The 15,951-nt window shown below is 53.3% G+C and overlaps 6 protein-coding genes across 6 annotated transcripts; 1 reads left to right on the top strand and 5 right to left on the bottom strand.

The window, feature by feature from the left end:
* Positions 1-1,208: 1,208 nt before the first annotated feature.
* Positions 1,209-2,202, bottom strand: G647_01440 (uncharacterized protein; the record flags this gene model as incomplete). Its single annotated transcript, XM_008724840.1, has 3 exons — positions 1,209-1,377; positions 1,681-1,787; positions 2,095-2,202. The coding sequence occupies 3 exons, from the start codon at positions 2,200-2,202 to the stop codon at positions 1,209-1,211; spliced, it is 384 nt and encodes a 127-aa protein (XP_008723062.1).
* Positions 2,203-2,645: 443 nt separating this feature from the next.
* G647_01439 (uncharacterized protein) lies at positions 2,646-6,865 on the bottom strand (the record flags this gene model as incomplete). Its single annotated transcript, XM_008724839.1, has 3 exons — positions 2,646-3,097; positions 3,148-6,221; positions 6,429-6,865. The coding sequence occupies 3 exons, from the start codon at positions 6,863-6,865 to the stop codon at positions 2,646-2,648; spliced, it is 3,963 nt and encodes a 1,320-aa protein (XP_008723061.1).
* A 671-nt stretch (positions 6,866-7,536) lies between these two features.
* G647_01438 (uncharacterized protein) lies at positions 7,537-8,952 on the bottom strand (the record flags this gene model as incomplete). Its single annotated transcript, XM_008724838.1, has 1 exon — positions 7,537-8,952. One exon carries the CDS (start codon positions 8,950-8,952, stop codon positions 7,537-7,539), a length of 1,416 nt encoding a protein of 471 aa, XP_008723060.1.
* Positions 8,953-9,374: 422 nt separating this feature from the next.
* Positions 9,375-11,144, top strand: G647_01437 (uncharacterized protein; the record flags this gene model as incomplete). Its single annotated transcript, XM_008724837.1, has 1 exon — positions 9,375-11,144. One exon carries the CDS (start codon positions 9,375-9,377, stop codon positions 11,142-11,144), a length of 1,770 nt encoding a protein of 589 aa, XP_008723059.1.
* Positions 11,145-11,557: 413 nt separating this feature from the next.
* Positions 11,558-13,481, bottom strand: G647_01436 (uncharacterized protein; the record flags this gene model as incomplete). The annotated part of the gene is made up of 2 exons (XM_008724836.1): positions 11,558-13,057; positions 13,107-13,481. The coding sequence occupies 2 exons, from the start codon at positions 13,479-13,481 to the stop codon at positions 11,558-11,560; spliced, it is 1,875 nt and encodes a 624-aa protein (XP_008723058.1).
* A 752-nt stretch (positions 13,482-14,233) lies between these two features.
* G647_01435 (uncharacterized protein) lies at positions 14,234-15,163 on the bottom strand (the record flags this gene model as incomplete). Its single annotated transcript, XM_008724835.1, has 1 exon — positions 14,234-15,163. One exon carries the CDS (start codon positions 15,161-15,163, stop codon positions 14,234-14,236), a length of 930 nt encoding a protein of 309 aa, XP_008723057.1.
* Between the last annotated feature and the right edge of the window lie 788 nt (positions 15,164-15,951).

Below are 15,951 nucleotides of genomic sequence, written 5' to 3'. Positions count from 1 at the left end.
GCGGCAACAGTGATCGTCAAATCGAACTACAAAACGCACCCTCTCTATCCCACCGAGCTGCGCTCCCATTGGATTCGGCGATTACATTTCAGTATCCGTGAGTCGGATCCTTATCGGACATACTGTCTGATAGCGAGAGCCAAAAGTGGAGCGAAGCAGGCCACACTCTGCACACTCCTCTTTTCTGGACTAGGGCGTTACAGCGGCTCCCACATCAGGGTTTCCCAAATTCGCGGGAGATCGGTCCGGCTGAGACAGGCGGCAAGGGAAGGGGAAGTCTCATTTGTCGAGAAAAGCCGGCGCATAGCGTTTCCTTTTGTTCTGATCCTGTCTGTTCACTCTTGGACAGATGTGGCTGGGATGGCTGATGGATTGGTTGCGTGACTCCATGTACAGCATCAAGGCCTACTTTAGATACACGCACTTATACGCGAATAATCCTTTGCAATATTGCACCATTTTGAGGTTAATCTCTTACAGCGCACGTAGGATTTTGCCGAGCATGGACAAAATGTGACGGTTTATCAACAAGGTAGAAGGACGAGCAAGCCAGTCTGGACCGAAAGAACAGAATACAGAATACACCAACGTGCGGAGCCACGCTGAAGAGACTGACCACGATTGGAGACGGATTGTGTGAAAGATATGTCATGTTGGCAGATAATTCGCAGGCCAAAGATGGATTTCAGCAGGAAATACAGAGTAGTAATGTATTCTACAGCTTTGGCGTATTTCCCCTTTGTCGTCTCATCTCGGCATAGAAGAGAGCATCTGATGACCTGAGCGACGTCCATCCTGTCCTGCCTGTGTAGAGCGCACGAATGCCTCTCCAACCTACTGTAGAGATAATAGAGTGTGGGACCTCTGCACCGATACAAGGGCGAATGTCGCAGTGGGAGCCAGCCTGCTCATTCCTGTTCCTGTTTCCATGCGGTTTGAATTGAATCCCTCCTCTCCTTGCCCTTCCTTTGGATTCGGCTGACCCGATTGACTGACTGACCTAACTCAGCCAGTGAGAGTGAGAAAGTGGGTTTGAGTGAGTGAGTGAGCGAGTGAGTACCATAAAGCACAGCACAGACACACAGCTGGACCATGAGCTCTCCAATTACGGCAATCTAGTATGGCTCAGCCTCGCACTGATTCACTCACTCACTCACTCACTCACTATCGGCGCGCGATCCAAGCCGGTCGGTCATGGACGAGCCCGTCTAAGGATTCCGCGCCTTCTCGCGCTCGACCTCCTCAGGCGTCTTGGTGCGTAGTTGCAGTGCGTGGATGCCACCCTCGCGGTCGAGTTCGTCCTTCAACAGCGCGTAGACCATACGGTGGCGGGCGGGTTGTGCTTTGGAGGCGAACGACGGGGATGTGATGTCCAGGCTGGTTTGCCGTATTAGTCAGATTTAAATTTTTCGAATGAGGAGAACGCCAGGGACATCGATGATTAAGAACGAATGGGGCAGGTCGAGCAACGCTATACATCCACGCGTGGTGTCACTGGGGGGTGGAAGGACACACGCCAGGTTCTCGCTTGACTGGTTGCTTTTTGGCGGAGGATCCATCCCATGCCATTACATCGGTCGGTCCATCCATCCATCTAATATCCACGTGTCGGTTGTGCGAGGGTGGCTGGCGCGAGCTGGGCTGAAAGTGAAATCGAACTGGAAAACACAAGCCACTCACTAGAAATGCGTCTCCTTCGACGTCGATCCCACCATGGCTTTGTGGTGAGAGTGCAGGTGTGAGTCGTTTCGGATCGTGAGCTGCGTCGGGTTGAGCGCGTCGGTGACCTGGACGAGGGATGTGATCAGTATAGCATTCTCTCACTCTCTCCTCTCATTCTTCCTTTCCTGGAGCCAATCGCTTATCCGTGAATAACACCACGTGAAGAAGCCTTGCTCCAGATGAGAATTCCATCCCAGACGGCACGCATCCTGACTCTTGACAAATACACTTTCGTGTCTTGACCGTCTCGTTGGGTCTCTCGAGTGTTGGTCCTCAAATCAACTATAGCTGCTGCTCCTTTGAAAGAAAGAGGCAGACTTCCGCGTTCGTGTCCCAAACAGAGGGGACGCTCCGATGGGGAATAAGACGTACCTTCTTCCGGATCGTGTCCTCTACGGGCGTGCTTGATGTGCTCGCCATCCTGGTTGTTGGGCTGAATGTGCGACGGATTGCGACTCCAGCAGTCACATACCGCCTCATTTGGATGGTGCGGAGCAGGTACTGGCGACGTAGGGTGTAGGGTATAGCAAGTAAGATATGTGTTTACTGTTGACAGAGGACGAAGTTGTGTGGTTCGGCCGGATCCCGGGACGGTTGATTTTCGGTAGAATATTCGGGCTGAACAGACAGCAACGAAGGAGCACGAGAAGTAAAGATGAAGTTAAGTACTGGTACAAAGCGAAAATGTTCGGGTTTGGTGAAATCTGAGCGTCGAGCGCAATGTAAACTATGCCATCTTCTCCCGTACGAGATGATGGGCTACCTGAGCAGGAGAGACAACCCTCCTCTCGGACAGAATACTGAGGCCAGACGTGGACGAACCTCTGGTTGCGCGACGCCGAGAAGCTATGAGAACCCCCCAATTACCAGCTGCAAGATTGTTTCCATACCGCCGCTGCGTCTTGTGTGCCTGCATGATCTCCTTACACTCTTCCTTGCTCGGGATCTGTGGCCTGCGAAGAGTCATAGGACGCTGGAGGCTCTTCTTGCGTACGACTAAGCAGGATCAATCCCCTGAGAGGTCCCCTGGAACAGAAAGGTATCCGGCGACCTTCATTGTCCAATGCGAATTGTGTCCCTGTGAAGCCTAGCTTCTTGAATCCATGTGACCTTAACATATCGGCCATGTCATGGATCTCTGCGTTGAGCCGTGTGAGGGGGTAGTACGAGCCTGGACTCCGGTCGGCCTGGCTTTCGAGTCTACCCAAATGTTCATCATACACCTTGCAAAATTTGGGCCAGAACGACTCTTCTACTGTCTCGAGTTCGTGTTTGGCCAAAGTAGATTCAGCCAACAATCCGAAACGGTCTCGGAAGTTCGAAAGGCGCGCGAGCATCTTTCCAGCGGCATCCGGGAAAAATAAATCATCCATCTCTGTGCGAGTCGTCAGCCATGGAGTACAGTAAACAGACGTTGTTACTTACCGTCCACGCAGAAATGCAACATTGTCCTTACCCTCTTTGCCGCCTGATACCGAAAGGACCACTTCAAGCTGTCGATCCGGCTTTGCCCATCCTCGATCTTGGTCTTCACCTCCGGCGCACATGCCTGCTCTTCCAGCAGAACACACAACCGCACTTGTCGGTCTGAGTGAAAGAATTGTGGAGCAAGTGTCGATACTATGCTCTCTCGGTCCCGTCTACCACTACGCCTAGTGGCAATCATTTCCTGGAGCGGATCTGGATCATCCGACGACAGCCGATAGAGCATGCCGTGGAGGTCCGCTATGGCCAAATCTTGACGCAAAGGCGCTACATCCCCCCGTGTTGTGAATTCTTCGAGTTTTCCTTCTCTGCAGGCATCTGGGATCGTCAAACTTAAGCGGCGTAGCAGGTATGCGCCGTTCACGGCGGAGAAGATATCTCCCGCACGCAAACCCGCGAATGGATAAGAGGGATTCAAGCCAATTTGGAGGATAGTCTCCGTACAGATCGTTATGTCCAGGCTCCTCACGACCACTGCACGCTCGAACAGATCGGCACCATGGTGCAAAAAGCATTTAACTGTCGCGATACCTTGCGCTTGCATGGCTTGGTCAATTGACTCGGTAGGCTTCTCTCGTGCTTGCTTCATGAAGCGTATCACAAACCGATGCCATAGACTGTTCTTGCGGCCGGACTTGGAACTTAATTTATCGGTCGCGTTTGGATTTGCACCAGCGCCAAGCAAGACTCGTACTGATCGAAGGTCTGCTTGCATATACTCCTCCTTGCGACACAACTCATAGAGAAGGTATGTTGCAAACTCCTTATCTCCAGGGCCGTCTTGTAGTATTCTTGTAGTAAGGGCGCTTGACGAGATATTCGACATCACAGCCCCCCATAGATCCAGCGGATCGGATGGGTAGGCTATCGCCAGGAACCAATTGCGCCGACTGGCCGGATCAATGGATTTATGCCATCTGGGTATCAATTTCTGGCGGTATGTAGTGTCGATTAGCTGTAACAGCTTGTACTGGAACTCCGCAACTTGTTCGTCTGCACCACTTTTGTCCAAATCCCCTATCAAACTGACCATTTGATGCCAGCCCACTCTCTCGAACCAGCGCCAGTGTTTAGTTTCTTGAAAATGCGCAGGATGATAAATGCCAGAGAGTCGCGTTGCCAAACGGGCCTTCAACAGTCTCTGAGCCATATCTTGTCCGGACAAGGAGTGCTGTTTCATGAGCTCTTGCCCTGCAGGTTTATCGAGCAGAAAGTCTCTTGCAGTACGATGAAAGAACCGCACCGTTCCTAGGTTTTTGAGAGCCCTCGACAATCGGACAGTCTGATCCATATCGTTGGAGTCTGTCTCGAATTTTGCTGTCAAGAGGTTAAAGTCTGCTTCGCATTCCCTATACAGCCAACGCGGGATTCTTGTTGTGGCCTCCTTCTGAGGCCCTATTTCGAGAAGCCCTGCACACCGAGTCTGCAACAAGGAATGCATCTGGACGCATGCCTTGTGGAGCTTATTGGTAACAATATCAGCCTGCGTCATATCGGATGCCATGCCGCACAGATCTTCATCCGTAGCGAGTACGAAATCGACCAATGACAGGGGGAAGTGGGCGTGAAAGCTGAAAAAGAGTGCGGCTTGTCTACGATAGGTCGGCAAGTGTTCGTCTCCATTGAGTGATCGCCACATATGCTCGTACAGGGCCTCCATCTTCGCGGGCAGGACTTCTAGCCGTTCCAACAGAACACCGTAGCTGTCTGAGTGTAGTGAGCCTTGTTGGAGGTTCTTTGTGACGAGATATACCCACAAAAATACTCCGTCGGCCTTGTGCACTATTTTCTCAACAAAGTCGTTGATTTCTATGGAGCTCCAATGTGGAAATGCTGGCCGCAACCTATCGGTGATGTAATGTTTCATATCATGAGAGGTCATGTCTTGTAGTCGTAGCTGTGGAAGGTGGCCCAGCTCGAGCTCCAATTGTCGTTCTGGTCGACTTGAGAAGCAGATTTTGACCCTAGATGTTTTGGTAAGGGAGTGCAGCAGATCGAATAATGCCTTGATGTCCTCGTCTCTGTCAAACTCGTCAAGTCCGTCAATGAACACGGCGATGTGCCCATTAAACGTTGAGAACATCTTGGGGGCCAGGTTGATTAGGTCCGCTTCGGACCAATCTGCTGCAGTATCTCGGCGACCGAGAAGAGGTTCTTTTCTCAGGATTTCGGTTGCAATCTCAGGGTGGATAGAAACGAGCTGATACAGTAGTGCACAGAGAGCGCCCTTCAGACTCCGCTGGGCCTGACTCCCTGAGTTCCAGAAGTACCAACTCAGGACGATCGCTGTCCGCGGTCTCGCCCACTTGTCTAACAGTTTTTGAGTCTTTTCATGCTTGGACATGAAATGCATCAACGTGGATTTCCCGCTCCCAGCTTTGCCGTGAATCCAATACATCGGGGACGATGACAAGAGCCAGTCAGTGAAGCTGTCCCAGGATCTCCTGATGCCTGTTGTCGCCGGGTATTGTGTCTCCAGGTTTTCCGCAAAGATCCATTCATACGTGCGGGGGTGAGCGTCCGATATTTGGTGCCGCCGCTCATTCAGTTCTGGAATCTTGAAACTGTTGATGAACCGCAACCTTGTCTTCTCGTCCAAAGCCACCTTTCGCATGGACTCTAGCCTATTTTGAAGTTGAGACCTCGTTTTCTGGTGTGCGAGGTCGATGCGGCGACCGACCTGTCCAACGGTCGATCGATGAGCGTTGCGAAGTTCCACTCGATTCGAGGTAGATTCAATCGTAATGTGTTGCCTGGTCCTTTGCGCCTCGGCCTTGGATACTGCCCGACCTTTTGCGACTTCGTGACTTGTGTGGTGTCGACCTGTCTCCGCCTCAGCGGCCACCTTGGCGCGGATTGATTGAGTTTCATCAGTTATTGCAAGACGAGTCTTAACGCTCTCATGTTTTACCTCGGCACTGATGGTATTCAGGTGGGAGAGTCCTTGGGTGAGCTGTCGCGCCACGTCGACAAAACGGTCATTTGTGTTCGTCGCGTTCTTCTCTGAATTAATACTGGAACACTTAATCAGTAGACATTCCAGCAAGCCGTTACAGTCACCACAGCTACCAACGTTCACGAGACAATGACCGCGCCAGATGAGCCGACCGGACTAGATATCATGGCTTCCAGACCCTGTTTGCTTCGAGGTGCTGCACCACATTCCAAGATCGGATGATCGTAGACCGACAGAGGTTGAATGAACTACCGAGCAGACTTACGTCGAGCGTACGGTCAAGGCAAATCCGACAGCCTCGCGGAGCTCTTTCCACCTCCGCTCAAGGTCGTAGATTTTGCCCTTCTGCAGCACAGTCTTTACCACCTTTTCGAAGCGCTTGCTCCTGGAGTCTGTGGTCTGTAACTTTAGAGCGTCGAGCTTCTTCTGTAAATCAGACGCCAGCTTTCGAGCTCTCTGCGATATGTCAAGCAGCTCTTTGTCGTCCGCCTGGCACGTCTGGCTCACACCGTGTGCGTTCGAAAGTTGCTGTGTCAAAGCTTGGACGCTCTTGTCGAGAAGATTCGTGGTTGAAACCAATTCATCGTGGTTTGGGAAAGCGCCGGCCTTGTGCACTTCTACAAGAAAGAAGCAGGTCTTTCCAGCAGCTGTTACCACGTCGAGGATATTGCAGGAGAGAGCAAGGGCCGACAAGGGTTCCATCTCGCACCAAAGGTCAAGCAAGCACCGGATGGCAGCTGCAGTCTTGAGATGAGGAAGGTCGTCGTGGTGAGGCTGAATTGATATTGGGCTTCCAAGCGTCAGGCGCCATTCCATCCGCCAATAAAGTGCTAGATGATCCCTGTCGGCAGGCAACCAAGGAGCAAGTGCCGCGGTCGCTGAGCTGGCGCCAGGACACCGATTCCAGCATCTCTAGACGCATGACATCTGTTATTACTAACCCTTGCAAGAGTTCAATCGAGGCGAGAGTCCACAGGCCCCAGTCCATGGTGAAAGACTTCGATAGATGATGGGATCCAATCGAGACTCGACGACGCAGGTTGACTATAGGGAGACGCATTAAACCATAGCTGCAAAGGACACGGTGAATCAAATGACGTGGAACCGTAGAAGCAAAGACGACTCCATGAGTCTTGTGCTGTGCGTGCCGGAGCGCGTTGTCAGAACCGGTGAATTGGCACGAGTCGATGTTCCCTACCCATCGTTGGATAGTCTTTCAGCTGTAGCACCCTTCCTCGAAAACTGTGGAAGTATTAACTCCGGCTTTCATGTGCTGTGCTGCACACACCATGAGGCGACATTCGACGAAGGACGCACCCTGCGCTCGTGAAGATAGATGCCGGATGAATGGGACGAACTTCTCTTAGGACCAGCTACCAGCACCAGAATCTCTTGTCTTCGCTGAAACCCAATCCACGAAGGATACTGATTGGCACCGGTTCGAACATCCACATGCCACCGCTGCTCAAGTCCTCCAACAACAGGCCACCAGATGCCCCAAACCACAAGATCGTGAAGACGAGATTCGCAGCCTGACGCACTGCTGATCTCGGGCTTCCCAACACGCGCTCCAGCAATGACCCACTGAAAAGTTGAGAGCAGAGACTCTGAGCCGCCAAACCCGCCGGCTGAAGTGCGAAGAACAGGAAAGACCTCCAAGGGCTTGTGGGCCCTAGAAGTGTATAGCTTGCGCATGCATGCAATATTCCACTGAGCAAGAAGACAACTACAATCCGGATCCAGCGTTTCGCTGATGACGGTTTCGATGACTTGGGGCCTTTGTGCCGCAGTAGGTAATCCGCAAAGGCGTCACCAATGCTTGCGAAGTGCATCCTGAACATCTGATGCCATGTTTCTCCCCAGAAGCCCCTCAGTCCCTTCCGCAGTACAGCGCGCGGGCTACCCCAGATTGGCGGAAATAAGACAGGGGACGCGTTCAAACCCAGCACGCTCGACCCAAGAACATTTACTTGAATTAAGACTGTGGCGGTATATTGAATGTCGATAGCGAGGTATGCGCCCGTCATTCCGAGCAACAAGCGGTAGGAGGAGAGGGTGAGCGGAGATATGCCAAACACGGGCAGACGAGGTGAGACCTCTTGCCTGGTGGAGCCGAGAAAGTATGGGTCTGCGATCATGAGACATTTGACCAAGTCAATAAAAAAGTAGTCAATGAGGAACCGCGACAAGCTACGGAAGAATGTAGCACTTCGGTCTGACCGTGCGACCCTGAGTGACTGAGGGTATGTTGGTGAGGGCGAAGGATTCCAGGACCAGTGAGCGCCGCGCATGCTGGTGACGAGGTCAAAAATCCAGAAGAGCCTTCTTGACAGCGATCTCGGCATTGACTCCCAAGCGAGAGGAACCACCGAGTCTAATTTGTCGTGTGTTCCGGTCCATTTCAGGTCGGCAGGCCCAGCTGTCTTTGTGGCTTGGACGGTCGGGCGCAGAACCAGTCTTTTGAACTTCCTAGGATCATATAAGAGCACGAAGTTGACAGCGAGTACCGTAAAGAGCGCAGAGTTCAGACCGACGCCGATGCTGCCCACCACGCCAATCGAGCGGACGTGGTAGAGGTTCCAAATTGAGCTGCTGAGAATGCCTGCGAAGACCGGCAGACGACTCCATTGGTAGATCGAGTCTGATATCGAAGGACATGCCAGTAGCCACCCAAGAAGCAGGATCAGGTTCATAGAGTCGATGCCTGAATTTGCAGGTATCACGCCGCCGGTTTGATGGAGCGCCATATACTGCGCGCGTACCTTGTGCTCGGCTTGGGCGTACGACATGTTGGCGACAGGCGATCCACGTGTATCTGTATCGCCGTCACGTTGATCCCTTCTTGAGCTTCAATAGACGAAAGAGTGTGTTCCATGTTGCAAGTACGAAGCTCGACAATGCACGCAAAGACCTGCGATCTTCTAGCCGATACGTATCTAACGGGGGCCTGAACGTCCTCACTCACCCGTCACTATCTAACTTCCTGGGCTTACCTAGGCCAAGCTTTCCCGCTGCTTTTGCCATTCCCGCCGCGTCACCAAGTCAACCATAATTACTGTGTACAGCACATCGTGGAGGACCACATTGAGTTTCATCCACCTGAGGTAGGTAGAAGCCCGCAATCAGACATCATTTCTTTGCAGTCTTCCGAGCCTTCTCTGAAGGCTCGGTTTCTTCACTCTGTGATACTGCCCCCAGCACTTTGGCCAAGATGACTTCTCGCCTCACCTCGCGCATGGCGAAGCTGAACCCGTTTGCCTCGAAGCCATCGCGCAAGATTGATGATGAAGACGCTGGTGACGTGATTGACGCCTCAACCGTCGCTGGTGGCGGGCACGCTGCCCTTGAGACCGAGGTCACTAAGCACCAACTGCGAGTCAGCCCCGCGCTCAGAGAGTTCCTCGTGAGCAAGGACGTTCTATCTGAGAAGGACGCCGGTCTGGAGAATCCCTCCAAATTGACCGAACCGCTACACGATCTTGTCAACAGGGACCACATCAACGTGCCAGCATACGTTACCGACAGGTCACATCCGCTGCCCGAGTACTTTATCAGTTCGAGCCATAACACGTACCTGCTCGCTCATCAACTGTACGGCACGTCGTCGGCTGATGCATACAAGACAGCACTCAGGACCGGATCGCGCTGCGTTGAAATTGACGCCTGGGATGATGAAGACAACAAGGACGAACCGAAGGTCACTCACGGCTACACCCTCGTCTCTAACATCCCGTTCCGCGCAGTATGTGAGACGATCCGTGACGTTGTTGACGAGGAAGCCGCGCAGTCTGTGTCTCAGCCAGGACACCGAACAGCCCCGGTTCTGCTGTCACTAGAGAACCACTGCGACGCGCATGGCCAACAACGCCTCGTCGAGATCATGAAAGAGGTGTGGGGTGACCGCCTGTTGAGCAAAGCAGTCCGCCAGAAAGGCCACGACGAGCAACAAGGCACAGGCGAACAGGTCACGCTCGAAGAACTTGGCTCCAAGATCGTCGTGATCGTTGAATACCACTTCCCGAGCGAAGCCAACGACGAGGACGAGGACGACAGCGACTCCTCCTCCGACGAGGACGAAGAGACAGCACAGGCCCGAAAGGCGTACAACGAGAAGAAGAAAGCAGCACCCACGGTCATTGTCCCCGAGCTCGCCGAGCTGGGCGTCTACGCTCAGTCGGTCAAGCCTCGCGACAACTCCTGGTTCGACGACGACGGCCTGAGAGACGCACCGCACCACCACCTCATCAACATGTCCGAGACGGGACTTCTGACGCACCTACCGGCCGAGTCTCACAAGATCGCCCGCCACAACGCCGTTCACCTGATGCGCGTGTACCCCAAGGGCACGCGCATCTCATCGCGCAACCTGAAACCAGTCGCATTCTGGGGCATCGGCGCGCAAATCTGTGCCCTGAATTGGCAGACCTTCGGGGCAAGCATCCAGCTCAACGAGGCCCTCTTCAGCGGCTCGGACGGCTATGTTCTGAAACCCGCCGCGTTGAGGGCCGGCGGAAATGGCGTGCTCAACACCGGCCGTCGGAAAAGATTGCGCCTGCATGTAGGAGGAGCGTGCGACATCCCCGTGCCCGAAGGCCGCGAAGCGGACGACATCAAACCCTACCTCACGTGCACGCTATACCACCCCGACTTCCTGACCGACGACGACATCCCCAAGCGCAAGACCGGCCACTACAAACAGCACAAACTCGGGTTGGTGCACAAGTGGGCGAATTCCCCGTCTACGGATCCCATCTGGGACGAAGTTCTCGAATGGGAGTACGACGACAACGAGATGGTATTTCTCCGACTGTTGATCAAGAGCGATGATGCATTTGCGAGGAATCCCATCCTGGTGGTCTCGGCGGTGAGATTATCCTACGCAGTGGAGGGATGGAGTTTTATCCGCATGCTGGACTTGAAAGGACGGGAGACGCGGTGTTCGTTGTGCGTAAGATTTGAGGTGCTGGACGTGGTAGATTGATGGGGCCGATGATGCGATCACGATGAGATGCTGGTTACGAATGGATGATGATCGATTTTCTTCAGAACAAAAGCGACGCTCTAGGCTGATGGCACGTCGCCTCGGAAAATGCGCAGGCCGAGTCCATTGCAGTGGAAGCCCCTATGTCCAGTCCGTCGTGCTTCTTCGTCCACAAATGCAGACTGTACGGCGATTGAGAATCCAGACCGTCTTGACTCTTGAACAAATCCCACCTCTGCATAACTTTTACGTTACGTGAATACTGATAGTTACAATCCAGGTCCGGTGCTATCACACACCGCCAGCAGTGAAAATGTCAGTCCCATCAATCCCAAACTAAAGGGACAGTGATGGCCTCTTTCGTACCGCGCGGAACATCATGAGGACTCCTGCCGATTCGAGCTCTGTCCTTTCTAGCCAAAAACATCCTTCACCAACACCTTCTTGTTGATCTTTCCCATCGCATTCCTGGGTATACTCTGCACGACCCTGACCTCGACGGGCATCTTATGCATAGCCAGCCTGTCCTTCAGCGCCCTCCTCAAATCCATAATCCCCCATTCTTTTCCTCCCCCTTTCCCCAAATTCCCCTTCTGGCTCAATACGACCACCGCCGCGACCTTTTGCCCCCACTTGTCATCGGGCAATCCCACCACGGCTGCCTCTGATATTTCTGGCAGGGAGAGCAACTCGCGCTCGATTTCAAGGGCAGAGACTTTCTCTCCGCCCACTTTTATTATGTCAACGGAGAGGCGACCGAGGATGAAGTACATGGGTCCTTTTGCCCAGGTCTGGTCGCTCTGGCCTGCGCCCGGGACAGATTGACGGATCGCGATGTCTCCAGTTCTGAACCATTTCGCTCTATTCGCGTCGTTGTCATCGGGATCGACAAATTCTTTGACCGTGGCGGTCGGGTTACGGAAGTACTCTTTGAAAATGGTGGGACCACGGAGTTGGATTTCTCCTTCCCATGGTTTTCCAGTGTCGTTGCGGAATTGCTCGCGCGGTGGAATGACAGTGTTGGTCTCCGTGTCCACCAGCCGGAGGTCCACACTTGGGAGAGGCCAGCCGACGCTGCCGTCAACGCGATCTTCGAATGTGAGGCCGCAGGAGAGGGCCATGCCGACTTCGGTCATCCCGTAGCGCTCTAGCAGGACGTTCCCACCTGACAGGCTTGTCCATGCTTGTTTGATCGGAGTTGGCAGAGCGGCAGAGCCTGAGATGTTGAGCCGGAGGTTCGGCGGAGATATTGCTGTGCGTGTGGCGGATTGGAGTTCTGGTGACAAGGACGAGTGGGTAGCCAGGAGGCGGTTGTAGATTGTTGGGACCGCTGTGAGGAATGTTACGGGGCGTTTCCGTGTGTCCGAGGGTGGCGATGAAGGGAGGAACGGCATTGCGAGACGTTTCCACACGGTATCGGGGTTGAAAGGGTATGCAATCTCGATTGCACAGCCCGCCATAAGTGGGACGAAGAGTGCATTGATTGTGCCATGGATGTGATGGAGAGGGAGAACGTGCAGGAGGAGGTCGGAGGGGGAGTATTTCCAAGCTTTGATCAGTGACCGTGCTTGGGCCGTCATATTGGACATGGACAGGACCACGCCTTTGGGCCGGTTGGTGGTTCCGGAGGTGTAGAGCATGAGTCCGCCATTTTCAAGTGTTTCCGAGTTGAATCTGACGTCCTCTTGCACTTCGGCTCCCTTGTTGGCCTTGGACAGGATCTTTAGCTTCGGCGTGTGGCCGCCTTCTCTGACAACTTCCCTTGCTTTCTCCCGGAACTTCTCTGTAGACAGGAACAGTAACGCTTCACTGTTCTCGAGGATATACCGCAGCTCCAAGATGGGATGTGAGTGTGCCAAAGGCACGGCAACCGCGTCGTGAGACAGGATTGAGAGGAACGTCACTTTGGAACACTGTCAACAACTGTATCGGTATTCGATATTGCACTTCCCGCGCACCTACATAGTCGTAGCTATTTTCCGCAAGAAATGCTATCCTTTCCCCAGAAAGAGGTCTCCCCTCCGCAACTGCGGACAGCTCATCCCTTCCTGCCACAACGTCACGTAGCAAGCTGCCATAACTGAATTTGCGTTCAGACGCTCCGTGGATAATTGCGGAGGAGGTCGGGTCGTGGTTCGCGATTGCCTCAAAAATGGGCGACGGAGGCAGGGTTGATGACCATCTGATTTGAAGGCGACGGGGACTCCGGCGTGAAAACGAGGCTCCAAATTCCCTGCAACCGTTTGTTACTGCCGCTAAGCTGCTCACAGCTTTGTATGGGGAGCTTCGAATGGAAGGATTTTTGACAATGCAATGAACTGTGCCGAAAGCTGCCATCTTCTCACATTTTAGCGGGTATGCCGACGTCGAGAGCTTCGGTTTGACTAAACCCTGACTAGATAGCCGTGAACGACGTCGAAATATAACCCATGAAGCCAGATGTACGGAGTATGCAGAATCCTGAAAGCGACATCGCGCCCCCAAGGAAAGGTGCGAAGCGCGTCGGCCGGGGGTCCGCCTGACTCATGAGATTCTTGACTTCCTTCTTTAATGACTCGTATCAATATCCCCACCCGACCGGCATGGATCACCGTTGCACCTTCAAAGTGTATCATACTCGTACACTTATCAAGTGCACACTGAACAGTTAGGCTAAGCCAAGGGTGCGTGCTGTGGGTGAACCCCAGGTGAGCACTCGTACTCCCTGGTCCACCAATGATAGAAAGCGCACTGGCTTCGTCCGTGTAGGGAACAATTCCAGAAGACGACAGGAAGATCCACTACGGTGTGAGCGCAGTAATGATGGTTCACAAGATTTGGATATTTGTCGAACAACTCGCTTTCTGGTGGTGAACTCTATGATGTATCTGGGTATCTTGGGAAATGCTTCGCAAGCCCTGAAACCCGGGCCGACCACAACAAGCCCAAAGTATTCACATGATCTGTAGCAGGCAAAGACAAAGACCCGCCTTCCTGGTATGCGCCATGCTCCGTCAAAACATTTCGCCAGGAACCCCAGTCGTCGGAGTCTATCCTGATCGTGATCGTCCAGCAATATTCGCGACCTGGATGCGTAGTCATGATGCACGTCAATCCATTTCGTCTAGACTCCCAATGTTGTCGGTTGCCTCCTGCTCCTCGCTAACCAGTATCCCCACAAGACACTCGCTCAGCATGCCATCCCAGTTGACCCAGGGATGCACTTCCATGAACAGCTTGACGGAATCTTTCCCAGCCCCTCGCAGGATCTCCCCAGCACCCCCAGGATGAAAGGGGACGTAAGGAGTTATGTTGTACACTTTTCCCTGGTAGACCGTCCACGCATCTCTTCCTTTCCTGCCATTTTGCATTTTCAACTGGGCAGGTGTTATCCGAAGTAGGTTCTCTCCTGGCGCATCTTTGCCTCGGAGATGATTGTTGGGATTGTTTGTCAAAGCAGCCCAGTCGAGGGGGGAATGGCCGGGCTCGAGGACCACCTTGCGAGAGACTTGCTTCCCCGGTGGCATGATGGAAGACGTAGGCGCAAGTGAGGCGTTTGGGAGAGGCTTGGTCACCGGGACACGCAGAGACGCGGCGCCCGACGGGGGAGGTCGAACGGAGCCTTGTCCAGGGCGTGGTGCTGCAAGAGCATTGCCGGAACTGAGAGGCTTGAGACGAGGAGGGCTCGACGATCTGTTTGGCTTCGGTAGTGGGGGAGGCGGCATAGATATCTTGGGCGTCTCTGCTGTCCTTGGTTCAGACTTTCCAGCCGCTGGCTTCAAAGACGCGTCATCCGGATGGGTTACCTCCATTAGAGGGATCGAGGCTTTCAGGAGAGAGTCGCGGTTGAGGTTCTCTTGGGGAGTCGGCTTTGATGCAGAATCAACATATGCTGGTATTCTGACCGGCCGCTCGCTCGCCTGTCTATGTTGCGCTGTCACTTCTGGTCCGTCGCCACTATGCACAAGGTTCTGAACAAGAAATCTGTAAAGAATGAAACCTGCTATGGCGGTGCAGCAACCGGCAGCAACCCAGCCCATTCTAAGGACAATGTAGGAAAATCGTTGCGTGAGTGAAACCGAAGCCGCTCATTGCGCCGGCGGTATAGCATCGATACTCGCGACGTTATATCATTGTCACTAAAGTAGAGGTGGTAATCTCACGCGGTACCATCTCTTCTGTCGTAAATGATAACCAGACCAGAAAATCAGAGACAGCGAGGGGAGTTGCTCGCCTCCCGTAGTTTCAAATGACGTACTATTTTGGGATGACAGCATTGTTTGAGTGTCTGCCAGTCCTTCAATTTGCGTCTTCCTTCAATATCACACACGACCCGTCTTGTGGAAGATACCTCGACGTCTGTACCGACAACCGGGACCCGGAGATGAGGAACTTTGCTCATGAGGCATGAAAGAACAGAGAGCTTCTAGGTTCTCGTTCTACCTTGTCTGTGCTTATTTAACTGCCTTTGGCAAATCTGTCTAGGCCATTGCCCACAGGGTCCAGACTGAGTCGCCATGCAGATCCGAGTGGAAGAGTCAAATAATTCCTGGTCCTCATTTCGCGGTTGCAACACCTCACACATGTCCATGGCCCCTTCTTGACGCAGACGATCTCGCCCACTACAACTGACCGCTAGCAGATCTGGGATGGCCTGCACCGCCATCACTATCATTCGTTTGTCCTAGATCAGAATAGCTCCAGTTTTCTATTTCCTCCGGCCACCGTAGGAGGGTCCATTATGTTGCATGTCGCAAGTACACGAGCCGCTCATGTCGCTTCGAAGGTGCGTCTGCCTACTAGGCAGTTGCTGACTTTTGGTCCACCC

Source organism: Cladophialophora carrionii, assembly GCF_000365165.1.
Source record: "Cladophialophora carrionii CBS 160.54 unplaced genomic scaffold supercont1.1, whole genome shotgun sequence".
Taxonomy (NCBI): Eukaryota; Fungi; Ascomycota; class Eurotiomycetes; order Chaetothyriales; family Herpotrichiellaceae; genus Cladophialophora; species Cladophialophora carrionii.
Note: the sequence above shows the minus strand (reverse complement) of the source record. Positions and strands in the feature narration are given on the sequence as shown.